The sequence below is a fragment of the Cetorhinus maximus genome, chromosome 10, assembly GCF_964194155.1.
Source record: "Cetorhinus maximus chromosome 10, sCetMax3.hap1.1, whole genome shotgun sequence".
Classification (NCBI taxonomy): Eukaryota; Metazoa; Chordata; class Chondrichthyes; order Lamniformes; family Cetorhinidae; genus Cetorhinus; species Cetorhinus maximus.
Window position 1 is genome coordinate 23,459,496 of NC_135888.1, and position 17,524 is coordinate 23,477,019.

The 17,524-nt window shown below is 40.2% G+C and overlaps 1 protein-coding gene across 2 annotated transcripts in view; it reads left to right on the forward strand.

Annotated features, from left to right (window-relative positions):
- LOC144685544 (serine/threonine-protein kinase N2-like) overlaps positions 1-17,524 on the forward strand; it is a 39,407-nt gene that overhangs the window by 16,543 nt on the left and 5,340 nt on the right. For both annotated transcript variants that reach the window (XM_078550165.1, XM_078550166.1), the window contains exons 9-17: positions 1,077-1,220; positions 2,563-2,638; positions 2,919-3,105; positions 4,972-5,083; positions 5,688-5,773; positions 7,045-7,111; positions 9,629-9,720; positions 14,253-14,429; positions 16,107-16,169. In XM_078550165.1, coding sequence (XP_078406291.1) covers positions 1,077-1,220; positions 2,563-2,638; positions 2,919-3,105; positions 4,972-5,083; positions 5,688-5,773; positions 7,045-7,111; positions 9,629-9,720; positions 14,253-14,429; positions 16,107-16,169 — 1,004 coding nt within the window. The remainder of the gene's footprint in view (positions 1-1,076; positions 1,221-2,562; positions 2,639-2,918; positions 3,106-4,971; positions 5,084-5,687; positions 5,774-7,044; positions 7,112-9,628; positions 9,721-14,252; positions 14,430-16,106; positions 16,170-17,524) is intronic.

Below are 17,524 nucleotides of genomic sequence, written 5' to 3' on the forward strand. Positions count from 1 at the left end.
TTAAAAATAATTCACAGGTGGCTACTAGGTCCAGATTGTCTGCAACACTTGAGTGATAATGTTTTGGCCTGAAAATGAATGTGCAATGTAAACATACAATTAATCCATGCACATAATAAAGAATAACTCTGTTTAGTGAGAAGATATCGATTTCCAGTAAAAGTGAACTTGGGGCATGCAGCAGTATTCTTGGGATCTGCGTACAATTTTCTGACCCTCCTGCCATTACTATTTTTGAAAGAGCTATTGGGCCTGAGATTGTTTGGGCCTCTATCCACTGGGTCACCTCAGTAAAATCTTAGATTCCTTCTGTTGTTAGACCACAAAACTGATATTTACTGTAGTCTCTGTCTTTTCCACCTGTATCAATTTAAATACCGTTATAGAACCAGTGAACCTTATCAACATGTTTTTGAGTTTGATTTGCATATACCATCACAAAAATCCACAGGTAGTGTTCACCTCAGTACAAACACTTCACAATGAATGGTTTTGTCTGCACTTGGCTTTGGTACACTTGTACACTTTGGACAAGTACACTGTGGGAAACTGGCAATGCATAACGATCACTTACTTTGGGTGCTGCAACTAAAAAAACCTAACCTACTTACCAACTGTTAATTAGACCTGCAGCTCAAAAGGTTGGTGTAAGAATGAAAGGTGATCTCACTGAAATATTCAAAATTCTTAAGGGCTTGACAGGGTAGATGGTGGGAGGATGTTTCTCCTGGCTGTAGATTCTGGAACTTGCAGCCATCGTCTCTGCATAAAGGGTCTGCCATTTAGGAGTGAGATGAGAATTTTCTTCATTTAAAGGGTTGTGAAGCTCTGAAATTCTCAACTCTAAAGGGCTATGGACATTCAGTCGCTGAATACATTAAAGATTTTTGGGCATTAAGGGAATCACAGGAAAGTGAAGTTGATGTCAAAGATGAACCATGGTCTTATTGGGTGATTGTATGATTTTATTCAGTTTGCCTGATTAGCAATGTGTGTCCATACTAATTATTAGTCATAGTTTACATTAGTGTAGCATTCAGACTTATTTTGCAGGTTTTGGTTTTCCTCTTATGTAGTCTCGTGAGTTGGAAATTGCTGTTTACTGGCGGGACTGGCGAGAGCTGTGTGCAGTAAAGTTCCTGCGACTTGAGGAATTCCTGGACAACCAGTGCCATGTGATGACTCTGTGTTTGGAGCCACAGGGGGTGCTTTCTGCAGAGGTGAGACTGTTATTCCTCCTCTTTGTGCTTGTATTGCACATCATGTGATCAACCCTGACCTCTGGGGAAGGCAGCTAATCCACTCTTGAAGCAATTCATATGCTGCTGCATAGCTTTCCTCAGATGTTTCTGAGAGCAGGTTGGGACACCAATGAATTTCCTCAAGTCCAAAATGGCATGGCTGAGTTTAGGAATTATAGATTTCAACTACAATCCCAGCATTCTGTAGAGTGCTGTGCTTGAAACTGAAATTGCTCTGCCAATGCAGGAGCTTTTTTATTAAAAAAAATACAACTTTTCACATGCATACTCCATCTATTCATGAAAGTGTTGGGGATGTCGCTTGGTAGTAGAGACCTTAAAAAAGAGAGACATGCTTTTGAGGCTTTTCGTCTTGCACTCATCAGGACAGATGCAATAATTCCAAATTTCAAAGGGAGTAACAACTTGTACTGCATGAAAAAAATAAGCTAATTGGTTGGCAAGCTAATTGTGGTTAAGGCATTGTCATGGAGAGTGCACCAGGGAACTATTGTCCCCCAGGCTTATTTAATTAAAAAAAAAGCAGTGCTTGAACATGTTCCTTTTACCTGCAGTGGACAAGTCCCTGCATATGAATGTATGTAGCTTCTAGCAGGCATAAGTGAGCCACAATGCAAGCCAGATAATCTTAAATTGGCTCTTGGTATAATTCTCAGCACTCGGGGTTGTTCAATAAGTTTTGTCCAATCATAGAATCGCATCTAATGTTACACATCATGTTCTGATTTCTGATCTGTTGGAAGCATGGGCTGGTTGACTATGGCCAGTACTCTACCTATTGCAAACAGCTGAAGGGATGAGCTGCATGATACAATCCACCAGTTGCTGGATTGGTCCAATTGGTCAGCCCTTGCTGAACAATCCTGAGTATGTGCTAAGAATTACACTAACAATCTATTTAAGATTATCAGTCGGGCTTGCAACATGGCTCTCTTATGCTTGCTAGGAGCTACATGTATTCATATGCAGGGATCTGTCCTCTGTAGGCAAAAGTAGCAGGCAAGAGGAACGTGTCCAGCCATTGTGCCTTTTTTTTGAATTAAACAAAAGCATGACGACAATAGTTCCCTGGTGCATTCTCCATGGCAACGCAATGACCAGAGTCAATTAGCATGCAATCGGCATCCTCTTCTCATGCATAATAAATTGTTCCCTTTGAAATTTGGCATTCTCCCGTCTGCCCTGGTGAGTGCAAGACGAAAAGCTTCGGCATGTTTGGTGATGTTGTTTCATTCTTATTCTGAATATATTCCATGTAAATGAAGAGTTTAAGACTCAACAATTGTGTGAATCATTCCAGGTAATCTTCTGTAATCCTGCCATTGACCGATACCCAAAGCTACGACGACAGAATCGAATTTTTCCGAAAGAGAGAGGTGGGTTCTATCAAGCTTACCCACTTGATGGCAAAATATTAGAACTTTCAGTGAGCAGAGATTTGCTCTGATACATGCATAACTGTAACCATTTTTTTTTGTTAAATAATAGTGCAAAATCTTTTTCTCTTTGGATTTTTATTTTTGTGATTTGAGCCTGTGTATGTGTCCGCACGTGGCTGTGTTTTATTTTTACTGTACCTTTTAAGTGCTCCACCTATGCTTAAGCATGAGGGATGGTCACTGAACTTTCTAATTGAAGCACCTTATCTTTTCATAGGGAAAAACTTTTTGAGAGCATCACAGATGAATATTAATATTGCCACCTGGGGGCGTCTAATGATGAGTATGCTGCCTCCTTGTAGCAGCATGACAACAATGAGTCCACCATTGCCTCCATCTGATTCCAATTTCACATCACCATCCGGAGCACCATGCACTTTCAGCACTTTGTCACCAGAACCAAGGCAAGTTGTGTGATCTAAAGCTTTCCTGTTCTTTTGTATTTACAAATGGAAAACTTCTTGTGGCTCATTAGTTCAAATGAGTCACTTGGATTCCCGACAAGAAACTAATAATGTTTGATGCATAGGTCTGTCAGCCCGCTTGTTTTGACTTTAAGTCTGAGCGCTTTTGGGCTACTGTAGAGTGTGGGAAGGCTTCAGGATTACTAAACTGAAAGGATTATATTAAATTGTCTGAAGGGCCACCATCCAAATCTAATTTATAATCTGATCTGGCAGGACTGGGGAAAGAAAGAAAAGCAACATATCGGAAACTCTCCATGCTTTTGTAAATTTGAGAAACTTGGGTGAAGTGATGAGACTCAAACTGCAAGGACACTGCCACAGCTGAAGGGAGAAAAGAAAGTGGGATCAATAAAGTAATGGTTAAGTGACTCCAAACTTGGGTAGCAGGAAAGGAATACTGAGGGAGGTAAGAAGTTTTGTTCCTGCTGGTTGTCACCAAATAGTGCTTTCCAATTTTTAATAACCAGGATAGTCTGCGCTACTGAATTCAGCCTAATTGTTCTTAGCCCTGTGATTATTGGCCAGGAGGCAGGTTCCAGGCAGGTAAGGATAGGAAATATGTTTTTGGTTACTTCTGAGATGCAGTGCAATAGTTCCATGCCAGTCTTTAGTAGAGTGATTGTGAGCTGACAAAACTCTTCTCAACAGAAGCAAGAATGTGCAAGTGGCTTGCTGCCTTTGTACTTGAGCTCGTGGCATGCTCGGCCCTTATGCACACAACTCCTAATGTACTGCAAAGCAAAATAAATGAGCTAGCAAAACTCAGTTTGGGTCTTTGTGTTCTAACTCATGAAATATCAAAGCTGCAAAATATTTTGAACAAATTTAAAAGCTAGAGGTATAGCCTTTTTTTTAAGAAGGGTGCATCTCCAAACTGAGAAATTTTCTGCCCATTGCAGAACTGAACAATATCAACCAGGACCTCACCAAGGCTCCCTAGACAACACCTTCCAAACCCAGAAGTAAAGCTCACCAGAAAGGGCCAAAAAGGAAACAAATTAGCCATGTACACACTCCTAATGGTATCCAGTAACCCCCTGGTGAAAAATTCATGTGAAAATATCGTAAGGACAGATCACACATGACTAATACCTGACTGGGATACAGTTGCATAGTGGCTTTGCTACTGAACTAGTAACCTGGAGGCCTGTCCAATGATCTGGAGACATGAGTTTAAATCCTACCACAGGAGTTGGAGAATTTAAATTCAATTAATTAAATAAATCTGAAATAAAAAGATAGTATCAATAAAGGTAAACAAGAAACTACCAGATTATCGCTTAAAAACCCAGCTGGTCCACAAGTGTTCTTTAGGAAGCAAATTGCCATCCTTGCCTTGTTTGATCTATGACTCCAAACCCAAAGCAATGTGGCTGACTCTTCACTGCTCTCTGAAATGGCCTGACAAGCCAATCAGTTGTATTCAAAAAGGCAGCTCATCACCACATTCTCGAGGGCAATTAGAGATGGACAATAAATGCTGGCTTTGCCAATGACACCCGTATCCTATGAATGAATTAATAAAAAGTCTATGGTAATTATCCAGATTATTGCAGGAAAGAGGAGATATCAGTATTTATTGCCATTCAAATAAGATGTAGTTACAAGGAACTATAACTGTAGTTAGGATGTGAATCTGCTGAAAAGATTAACCGGAAGTTATAAATTACATTTGCAGTTTCTGAAATATGCACCCTAGACTCAAATCTTCTAAGCAATCATAAAGACACGTTCTTCCATGTGAGATCTTGTTTGTCTTCGTCTTTTGTTTTCATTCTTTTAATTGTGTGTTTGTATGTATAGGAACTTTACACCTATCAACCTAAACTTCAGCCCAGAGCCTCCTCCCAAGCCACCTCGGCTTTTTATAAATTGTGCCTCAGAGGAAAGGATACTTTCGCTTGCTGACGGCCAGGTAAAAAATGCTACTTATTGGAGAAGGGGCACAGTGGAGGAGCAGAGTAATAATGGTGGTGTTATTGGTTTGCAAAATAAGAAAATGGCTTAAATTTTCTTAGAAGGAAAGAAATGTCTATTAAAATGTTGGGAACTTGTGTGACGTGCGTATTTTGAGATCAACCTGGGGATTTGAGTGGAAGATTTTGATTGCAGCTGCACATTAACTTGGGAGAATCCAGTTGGACATTGGCCAGGACATCAGAACTTCCTGCTCAATATTTCTCAATCAACTGACACCACTTAAAAATACACTGAACAATCACTTCATTTCATTGCTGGGTGTGAACTGGCCTACATAGGTGACTCCACTTTAAAGTACTTAATTATTTGTAAGTACTTTGGGATGTTGCTGGTAGATAAGATGCCGACTAACTACCAATGCTTTAAATATTAAGTAACCACTTCTAAAGAAATAAAGTTGTTTAACTACAATGTGCAGTACTGTATGATGGCAGAATGCAAAATCCATAATCTTGTGTAAGACCATGTTTTGTTTATTTACCTCCCAACTGCAATTTTTGCTTGTTCTTCAGATTAGTTATTCTCTGTTTTTTTTTTAGAGTGCAATTGGAAGTGGTACAGAGGTGAAAACTCAACAGACTAAACAAGCATCAGAGATACAAAATCAAGCCTGGGTTACACTCAGGTAAGGACTGACTATCAATGTTTTGTATATCTGAACAAGCAAGCAGCTTAAGTAGGTCAAGTTACAAGAAGCTGAACTCCATTTCAGCACTGTAAGTGGGATTTCATTAACTTGGATCTTGATCTTATTTCTTCCTAACCTTAATTTGGTCAATTTTAAATGGTACATTTTCTTGGGCAGATACAGAATTGCTGCTCTATAATTTATTACCTTTGGTACCTGCATACTAACTTTTTGTGATTCATATACCAGACACCCAGATCCCTCTGTTTCACTTGAGTTCTGCAGTCTCTCTCAATTTAAATAGTATTCTGCTTTTCTATTCTTCCTGCCAACTCCACATTTTCCCACATTATACTCCACCTGCCAAAGTTTTACCAATTCATTTAACCTGCCTGTATCCCTTTACAGATTCTCTACCTCCTCTTGACAACTTACTTTCCTACCTATCATGATATCAACAAATTTAGCTACCATACATTTAGCCTCTTCATCCAAGACATTGATATAGATTGTAAATAGTTGAGGTCATAGCACTAATCCCTGTGGCACTCCACTATTTACAGCTTGCCAACCAGGAAATGATTCATTAATCCCTACTCTCTGTTTTCTGTTAACTAACCAATCCTTTATCCCTGTTAAAAATCCCTTCACCGTGAACTCTTATTTCGTGCTATTTTGTTTTACGTATATATTATTTTGCGATATGGCACCTTAATGAATGCCTTTTGGAAATCTAAGTACACCATGTCTACAGGTTCCCCTATATCCACCTCGCTTGTTACTTCCTCAAAGAACTCTAATAATAAATTAGTTAAACACAATTTCCCTTTCATAAAACCATGTTGACTCCGTCTGATCCAATTATGATTTTCTATGTATGCTGCTATAGCATTCTTGGGGAAATTGCTAGAATCCATTACTACGACAAGTGTTAGACTTACTGGCTTTTGGTTTCCTGTTTTTTGTCTCCCTGCTTTCTTGGGGAGAAGAAGTGTTACATTTGTTATTTTCCAATCCACTGGGACCCTACCAGATTCTATGGAATTTTGGAAGATTATTATTAGCACTATTAGTACTCAAGTTGTTTCACTTTGCTGGAGAGAGAAACAAGTTCTGAGTGAGATTCTTCATCAAAACTACTGCAGTATTAACCTCCCTCCTTTTCAAATGTTAACTGACTTTTTGTGCATATCTAGCAGTTTCTGTCAAAACTAGTTAGTAGCTATTGTTGCAGTGCATAAAATTAATATTCTAATATATCTTTGCAGAAAGCAGACCTTGCATATTGAAGATTTCGATTGTGTTGCCTTTCTGGGACGAGGTCACTTTGGAAAGGTATGAGGGAGATTTCTGATAAATTGGGAGTTTCGGTCACCTTTCTCAGTCTACATTTTTTTCAGTGTCTTGCTACTTGGCATCCCTTTAAACGCTGCTTTGTTTCTGTAAGTGGCAGATAGTACACGGCACCTTCTGGGATGCAAAATAACTTTTCAAAGGCCTGATATGTGAATAGGATTTACTTGCTCATGTTATGTTCTTGGCATCTATAGTTTTCTTTCATGGAACAGCCAAAGTGTTTTAATTTGCTGATACCTATTAATTGCAGAGTCCTTCGCCCTGTTATGTCAATAGCATATCTTTTTATAATTGCCTGGTTAAGTTTACAGGCTTTGAGATTTAATGGATTTTCCCTCACCAGCAAATATCTTTATTATTTGACATTGTAATTGTATTTAAAATATCTGATTGGCAACCCCGAGTTGGGCAAATAACATACTGATTTTCGTTTTGCTCTGGAACGTAGTAAGAGCTTTAACTCTGGCTTTATTTTGGAGGTAGACAGCAATAGCACTAACTAGAAATTCCATGTTGGCTGTTGTAGGTTTGTTTCTGGTAAAGATACCTCCTTGAATTCAAGGATATCAGTCCCTCCCATAGTGGACTGAGCATCTTACTTTTATGGGAGCTGGCTCAGAATGCCCTGTATCTACTTGTATCATAACAAGCCCATGGTTGCAGCACTGGAAACCCATATGACATGGGGAGCATCTTTTGTATCATTTGCCCTTAATTCCCTTCAAATGTAGATCAATTTAAAACTAAATGTGATGAGGCTTGGTTTTGAATTAAATAGTTTTATCCCTCAGTACATTAAACACACATTATTAATGGTTACAATGAGTCACTTACTAGAAAATGTACAACTTATCTCTCAGATAACATTGGACATGCTATGTGATTTCCCTCATGAGAGGGTTGCCTTGTTTGATATAGACAAACTCCTCTAAACTCTTGTCCTATAACCCAGAAGAACCTTTTTCTTTTTCACCCCCACAATCTCCTGTATTTTAACCATCTTGTCGCATTTCTTGACCGTTTGCTTTGTGTTCAGTTTTAAAAGCCCTCCTCTATCAAAAAGCATGTCCCTAATCCATCCTCTGCCTTACAAACCAATGTAAAAGGGTTTTTCAGTACTATGGTGAGAATGTCTTTCTAAAAGCTAGGCAAGCTTGTTGTTAAGACTCTAGGTGAAACAACTTCCATTTGGCACATTAACCACCTTCCCTTTTGCCTGTGTGCCTCCTTTTTTCCAAACCCATAAGATTACACATTGATTTTTCCAAACAAAAATAAAAACATTAAAAGTAACCTTTTTTTATTTCCCCTAAAGTCGTTCCTTTGCAAAAAATGGTCAAACAAATTTAAAAAAAATATGACTGGAAACAACCATATCCCTATAAAGGACACTTTCAAGGCTGAGTTTTATGCTGAGTATTGGTGCAGGAGAAGTGCCTTTGTTGACAGTAGTTGCTCTTTACCTGAGTAGTAGTTTGTTGCCTGAAGTACATTCTAGAAGTCGTTATTCTTCCACTGTTGAAGCTAAACCGCTTGTTGGTATTTGGCATAAATCCAATGAGCCAAAACAGTGATCAGGATTCTCTGTTTAGCCCCTGGAGTTGCTACATTAGGCATGGTCTTGTGACGCTGAATCCAAGTAAAATATCTGGTGTGAAAACCCATTCTAAAGCAGAGCAATCTGGCAGGAGAGATGGTGACATAGTGGTAATGTCACTGGACTAGTAATCCAGAAACCCAGGCTAATGCTGTGGGAACATGGCTTAAAGTCCCACCATGGTAGCTAGTGGAATTTAGATTCAATTAATATTAAATTCAACTAAAACTGTCATCGATTTGTCATAAATACCCATCTGGTTCGCTAATGTCCTTTAGGGAAGGAAATCTGTCATTCTTACCTGGTCTGGCCTACGTGTGACTCCAGACTCTCAGCAATGTGGATGACTCTTAACTGCCCTCTGAAATGGCCTAGTAAGTCACTCAGCTCAAGGGCAATTAGGGATGGGCAACAAATGCTGGCCTTGCCAGCGCACCCACATCCAATGAAAGAATAAAGAAAAAAGTGTAAAATTAATATGCACTAAAGTAACATCAAGTCTCTGAACCTCTCTGGTTCAGCCCTGGATAAAGTTCGTTATACAAGACTCAAGTTTACCTAATGAGCTTCTGAACGAGGAGGTCCCATTTTCATTGCCTAGTTTGTGTTGTGTTAGCTGATTTCCATTCACTGGGAGGGAGTGTGGTCATTTAGAAGAACTACAGCTGGCCTCATGTCCATAGATTTAGAAGGGGAAAGTTATTCATGGTTCCTATACCCCCTACTAAATTGAGAGTGCATATGTGTATGTAAAACCATGGTAGGGGCTGAAATGTGATCTTTGGCATCCCGGAATCCTCTAGTACACCTCTGGGTGGGTGGGGGGTTGGATACTGGGGCTTCATTTTCAGAAGCGTGGGTTGCTGTACTTCTGTTCTAACTAACTTGCTCTATCCTAGGTGCTGCTAGCAGAACATAAATTGACTAAGAAAATGTTTGCTATTAAAGCCTTGAAGAAAGGAAGTGTAGTTTCTCGAGGTGAAGTAGACAGGTGGGTGTTTGCTACCTCTGTACCAGGGACAGTTTGTTTTTATTCATTTTTACCATCTATATCGAGGGTATTGACCAAAAAAAAACTTTCTCCTTGGGGTATGGTGCCATAAGCATTAGGCTTTTTTATTCATTTACAGAATATGGGCCTCACTGGCTAGGCCAGCATTTATTGCCCATCCCTAATTGCCCTTGAGAAGGTGGTGGTGAGCTGTCGTCTTGAAGTACTGCAGTCCATGTGGTGTAGGTACATCCACAGTGCTGTTCGGGAAGGAATTCCAGGATTTTGACCCAGCGACAGTGAAGGAACAGTGATATATTTCCAAGTCAGGATGGTGAATCACTTGGAGGGGAACTTTCCAGGTGGTGGTATTCCCATGTATTTGTTGCCCTTGTCCTTCTAGATGGTAGCAGTTGTGGGTTTGGAAGGTGCCACCTAAGGAGCCTTGGTGAGTTTCTGCAGTGTATCTCGTAGATGGTACATACTGATGCCACTGTGCGTCAGTGGTGGAGGGAGTGAATGTTTGTGGATGGGGTACCAATCAAACATGATGCTTTGTCCTGGATGGTGTCAAGCTTCTTGTGTTGGTGGAGCTGCGCTCATCCAGGCAAATAGAGTGTATTCCATCACACTCCTGACTTGTGCCTTATAGATGGTGGATAGGCTTTGGGGAGTGAGTTACTCGCTGCAGGATTCCTAGCCTCTAACCTGCTTTTATAGCCATAGTATTTATATGGCTATTTTAGTTCAGTTTCTCGTCAATGGTAACCCCCAGGATGTTGATAGTGGGGAATTCAGCAATGGTAACTCAATTGAATGTCCAGGCCGATGGTTAGATTCTGTCTTGATGGAGATGGTCATTGCCAGGCACTTGTGTGACGTGAATGTTACTTGCCCTTGTCAGCTCAAGCCTGAATGTTGTCCAGGTCTTGCTGCATTTGGACGTGGACTGCTTCAGTATCTTGAGGAGTAGCGAATGGTGTTGAACATTGTGCAATCATCAGTGAACATTTGCACTTCTGACCTTGAGGAAGGAAGGTCATTGATGAAGCAGCTGGTGATGGTTGGGCCTCAGACACTACCCTGTGGAACTCCTGCAGTGATGTCCTGGAAGTGAGATGACTGACCTCCAACAACCACAACCATCTTCCTTTGTGCTAGCTATGACTCCAACCAATGGAGAGTTTTCCCCCTGATTCACATTGACTCCAGTTTTTCTAGGGCTCCTTGATGCCACACTCGGTCAAATGCTGCCTTGATGTCAGGGGCAGTCACTCTCAGCTCACCTCTGGAGTTCAGCTCCTTTGCCCATGTTTGAACCACGGCTGCTCCGAATGCAATTATGTCCTTTCCTAAATAAGACCACCAAAACTGCACACAGTAGTCGCCAATGCCCTGTACAACTGTAGCAAAACATCCCTACTTTTATAATCCATTCCCCTTGCAATAAATGACAACATTCCATTTGCCTTCCTAATCACTTGCTGTACGTGCAGAGTAACATTTTGTGATTCATGTACCAGGACATCAGATCCCTCTGTATATCAAAAGTTCTACAGTATATCTCCATTTAGATAATATGCTGCTTTTCTATTCTTTCTGCCAAAATGGAAATGGAGTTCACATTTTCCCACAGACCATCAGACGTAGAAGCAGAAGTAGGCCATTTGGCCCAATTGGGTCTGCTCCATCAATCAATGAGATCATGGCTGATTTGATAATCCTCAACTCCACTTTCCTGCCTTTTTCCCATAACCCTTGATTCCCTTACTGATTAAAAATCTGTCTATCTCCGCCTTGAATATACTTAACGACCTAGCTTCTACAGCCCTCTGCAGTAAAGAATTCCACAGATTCACTACCCTCAGAGAAGAAATTCCTCCTCATTTCTGTTTTAAATGGGCAACCCCTTACTCTGAGATTATGCTCTCTGGTCCTAGACTCTCCCACAAGGGGAAACAGCCCCTCAGCATCTACCCTGTCAAGCCCCCTAAGAATCTTTTATGTTTCAATAAGGTCGCCTCTCATTCTTCTAAACTCCAATGAGTACAGACCCAACCTACTCAACCTCTCCTAATAAGAAAACCCCTTCATACCCTGAATTAACCTAGTGAACCTACACTGGACTGCCTCCAATGGCAGTATATCTTTCCTTAGATAAGGAGACCAAAACTCTTCACAGTATTCTAGGTGTGGTCTAACTAATGCTTTGTATAGCTTTAGCAAGACTTTTCTATTTTTATACTCCATTCTCTTTGAAATAAAGGCCAACATTCCATTTGCCTTCCCTATTAGCTGTTGAACTTGTTAGCTTTTTAGGATTCATGCACAAGACTCCCAAATCCCTCTGCTGCAGCCTTTCTCCATTTAAATAATATTCAGGTTCTTTATTCTTCCTGCCAAAGTGCATAACCTCACATTTTCCCACATTATATTTCACCTGCCACCTTTTTACCCACTCACCTAACCTATCTATATCTCTTTGCAGACCTCATATGTCCTCTTTACAACTTGCTTTCCTACCTATCTTGAAAAATTTAGCAACTATACATTCGGACTCTTCATCCAAATTATTAATGTAGATTGTAAATAGTTGAGGCTCCAGCACTCAGCCTTGTGGCACTCCACTAGCTTCATCTTGCCAACCTGAAAATGACCCATTTATGCCTACTCTCTTGTTTTCTGTTAGGTAGCCAATCCTCTATCCATGTTAATATGTTACCCCTGCACCATAAGTTCTTATTTGAAGTAGTAATCTTTGTGGCACCTTGTCAAATGCCTTCTGGAAATCTAAGTACACCCCGTTCATAGGTTTCCCTTTATCCACCTTGCTAGTTACTTCTTCAAGAACGCTAATAAATTAGTCAAACACAAATTCCCTTTCACAAAACCATATTGATTCTGCCTGATTGCATTGAGATATTCGAAGTGCCCAGCTATAACTTCCTTAATAATAGATTCCAGCACTTTCTCTATGACAGATGTTAAGCTAACTGGCCTGTAGTTTTCTGCCTTGCTCCTTTCTTGAATAGAGGAGTTCCATTCACTATTTTCCAACCTGATGGGACCTTTCCAGAATCTAGGGAATTATGGAAAATTAAAACCAATGCATTTACTATCTCAGCAGCCACTTATTTTAAGACCCTATATTGTTGCAGTGCATCTTGTAGATGGTGTACACTGCTGCCACTATGACCCGTGGTAGAGGTGGTGGATGGGGTGCTGATCAAATGGACTGCTTTGTGCTGCATGGTGTGGAGCTTCCTGAGTGTTGTTGGAGCTGCACTCAGGCAAATGAGTATTCCATCATACCCCTGACTTGTGCCTTTCAGAATGTGCACAAGCTGTGAAGAGTGAGGAGATGAATTACTTGCTGCAGAATTCCCAGCCTCTGGCCTGGACTTGTCACCTCAATATTGATATGGCTGGTCCAGTTAAGTTTCTGTTCAACGATGACCTCCCAGGATGTTGATGGTGGATTCATCAATGGTAATGCTGTTGAACATCAAGGGGAAATGGTTCGATTCTCTCTCGTTGGACATGGCCATTGCCTGACACTTGTGTGATGGTGTGAATATTGCTTGTAACTTATCAGTCCAAGCCTGAATGTTGTCCAGGTCTTGCTGCATATGGACAGGGACTGCTTCAATATCTGAGGAACTGTGAATGATACTGAACACTGCAATCATCCCTACTTTCGACCTTATGTTTGAGGGAAGATCATTGAAGCAGCTGAGGATAGTTAGGCCTGTGACGCTACTCTGAGGAACTCCTGCAGCAGTGTCCTGGGGTCGAGATGATTGGCCTCAAACAACTACAATCATTTTCCTTTGTGACATGTTTGACTCCAACAAGTGGAGAGTTTTCCTGTTTCCATTGACTTCAATTTTGCTAGCACTCCTTGATGCCACTCTCGGACAAGTGCTGCCTTGGCATGAAGACAGTCTCACCTCACATCTGGTATGGACTTTTGTCTCTATTTCAACCAAGACTTTGAGGTCTGGAACTGAGTGGCCTGGCATAATCCAAACTGAGCATCAGTGAGCAGGTTTTTGCTGAGTAAATGTCGCTCTACAGCACTGTCAGTGACATCTTCCATCACTTTTTGGACTGAGAGTAGACTGTGGCAGTAATTGGCTCAATTGCATTTGTCCTGCTTTTTGTGGACAGGACATATCTGGGCAATTTTCCACATTGTTGGTAGATGCAGGTGTTGTAGCAGTACTGGCACAGCTACAAAGGGGGTGAATAAGAATCATGTGAAGAAAACACAAGTTGCAAACTATGTGGAAAGGGGTGATAAGTGCTTTAACCTTAAAGGTGGAAATTTATAGTATATTATGTAAACAAATATCCTCTGGAAGTTCATAAAGTGACCCCTTCATGATAACAGTTTATTATTTCTTGATTAGATTAATTGTTACATTAAACTGCTATTTGCTTTGCTGAAATGTGAACCTACATAAATGAAGATCACTGGACACAACTCAACCCTACTGTATTTTAAGTTTGTCACTGTCTTCTATTTTTAGCTTAATGTGTGAGAAGCGAATCTTTGAGACAGCAAGCTCTGCACAGCATCCTTTCCTTGTGAATCTCTTTGCATGCTTTCAAACCACAAATCATGTTTGCTTTGTGATGGAGTATGCACCTGGAGGAGACCTAATGATGCACATTCGTTCCAATGTCTTCTCTGAACCCCAAACTCGGTAAGTGGTCCATGAGAATTTGGACCTGCTCCTATGTATTGCTTTGTGATGGATATTACGAGGCAAGCCATTCATTCGAGGATGGAAAAGGGGTACTGTAGAGCAGTGGTTATGTTACTGGACTTGTAAACCAGAGGCTTGGGCAAATAATCCAGAGAACAGTAGTTCAAATGGGCGGTTTGAATTTGAATTCAGTTTTATTTTTAAAATCTTAAAAGCTGATCAATAGAAGTGATCATGAAGCTGTCATATTGTTGTCAAGACTCAACTGGTTCACTAATGCCCCTTTCAGGGAAGGAAACAGCCTTCTTTACCTGATCTGACCTATATAACTTTAGTCCTACTCCAATGGCATTGATTATTAACTGCCTGCCGAAGTGGCCTCCCAAAATACTCAGAACAATGAGGGTGGACAACAAATATAAACCACATCATATCTTGGGTGAATAGTAATTTTAAAAAATGTCAGCTCCAAGGGAGAATAAAACAAGTGACATTAACGCAGGTACACAAGGAAAGATGAGAAAAAGCAATGAGGCTCATCCACTAATGTTTTAATAGTGTAATCTTGTGCACCTCCCTTCCCAATCACTGGTAATTCTAACTCTAGAGAATAATGTTGAGCAAGATTGGCAAGCTACAGAAGTTAGCTGTGACGCCTTATCTAATGCACACCTTGATACACAGCAATATCTGCTTCTGTCAAGAATGTGCCGAGGCACTTTTTAATGGACTGTTGCACAATCATACTTGTTATAGCTGCCAGTAGTTCTAAAGAATGACAGTTTTCTGATGGGAGAGCTATTTTCTGGTATCTAACTCTTGCTTTTAAGCATGTCTTCCAGTTCTCTAATGGCCATCTTGATTTATTTTATCTAAATCTACTATATCCAATAATTTTAAAAACCTCTCTGACCTAATGGTTAGTAATCAGGTGATAAGTTTGTCAGTGGTAGCCAGAGATAGCAAAAATATTGTTGCCCTACAGAGTGAAGAGAATAAACTTAGTGCAAACAATGGGTTGAAATGATTGAGCTACTGAGAGACCACGTACAATTGGGTTATGCCTCACACACTAATGTGTTACATTCCCTCCCTAAGCACTGTTTGTTGTAAAAAACATTATATGAACTGTAGTGGTTCAAGGTGGCGGCTCACCACCACCTTTCTTGAGGGCAACTGGGGATGGACAATAAATGCTGGCCTTGCTAGTGATGCTCACATCCCAAGAATGAATTTAAAAAACACATTCAGTGGATTTGTATTTGAATTAATGAAGGTAAATTACAAGTTAGTGAATGATGATTGCTCTAGTGGGAGAACTCAGAACAAGGGAGCGTTAAATTCAAACTAAAGTGTTCAGATAAAGCTTCTGAAAATTTGGAAATACATCTCTCAAGGTATTGGATGTAGAATAAATTAAAATGTTTAAGAAGGATATAGATAATCACTTGGAAGTAAGGAATATTCAGGGTTATGGAAATAGGGTGGGGAACTGGAATTAAACTCTCAAAGTGGCAAAAAGGAATTTATAGATTGACTTTACTCAGGTTATTCACAGAAAAGTCATTGTCTTAATTGTGAGTAGGGTAATGAGTTTGGTAAGAATCTGTGTATTTATTATTGTAATCAAATTGTCTTCAAGTTAGTGAATGATATTTTGTTGTATCCCTCCAGGTTTTATGCAGCCTGTGTTATTCTTGGATTGCAATTTCTGCATGAGAAAAATATAGTTTACAGGTAACCGATGGCTTAAATACATTGGTCTTGTTAACTCTTCACTAGCTCAATTATTTTTAAAAAGGCTGTACATAAGGGTTATCTTTTACTGCTTCATTAGAATATTAGACTCTTATCCTATAGGATTACATAGCCGCAGGTCCCTGAAGGTGGCAGGACAGGTAGATAAGGTGGTAAAGAAAGCATATGGAATGCTTTCCTCTATTGGATGAGGTATCAAATATAAAAACAGGGATGTCATAATGGAACTGTATAAAATGCTGGTTAGGCCACAGCTGGAATTTTGTGTACAGTTCTGGTCATCACATTACAGGAAGGACAGAATTGCTCTGGAGAGTACAGAGGAGATTTACAAAAATGTTGCCAGAGCTTGAAAATTGCAGCTATGAGGAAAGATTGTATAGACTGTTTTCCTTGAAGCTGAGGAGGTTGTGGGTTGACCTGACTGAGGTGTATAAGATTGAGTGGCCTAGATAGGGTAGACAGGGATGCTCTGTTTCCCCTAGCTGAGAGGTCAATTACCAGGGTGCACAGATTTAAGGTGATTAGTAGAGGGATTAGAGGGGACATGAGGAAAGATTTCTTTACCCAGAGGGCAGAGACTGTTTGGAATTCGCTGCCTGGTTTGGTGGCGGAGGAAGAAACCCTCAATTAATTTAAAAGGTACCTGGATCTGCACCTAAAGTGCTGTAACCTGCAAGGCTACAGACTGGTTGCTGGAAGGTGGGATTAGAATGGGCTTTTGCTTTTCATCTGGCACAGACATGATGGGCTGAATGGCCTCTTTTTCTGTGCTGTAACTTTTCTATGGTTCTATGGAAGTTCACATCCTTGCCTTGGCTGCTTTGGAAGCTTACTTACAATCATTGAGTGATTCTTGGCAATTCTCATCCCAGTCACTAGATGGAGATTTCTTTGCTGGGCTGGAACTGTGTCTTGAATAAGAAAAGGAGGGAAGAGACAATCAATCAGTTTCATGAGTCAGTTTCACAGAGATTTATTGATCTTGGATGTGGGAAGTCCTATCAACCAACTCATTTTATTCTTCTGGCTGAAGTTGAGTGAGATTGAGGGAAACCGCTGTTGAAAAGAGAAATTTTGAGGAATTGCAGATTTGAATCTGCATCCTACTTTTACTGCCCATTGTAGTGTGCCTATATTAAGTATAATCAGTGTTTATTACAAAGGAAATCACTTATGTTGCCATTTTCAATGATTGCACAACACCACACAGCTGGAAACATTTTCTGAGGAAGGGATTAAAAGACTTGTCAAGAATGTATGTGATTTATGTAACTGATTTCTTTCAATTCTACCTACAGTAAATATGACTGTAGATCTGTAACTGATTTTTG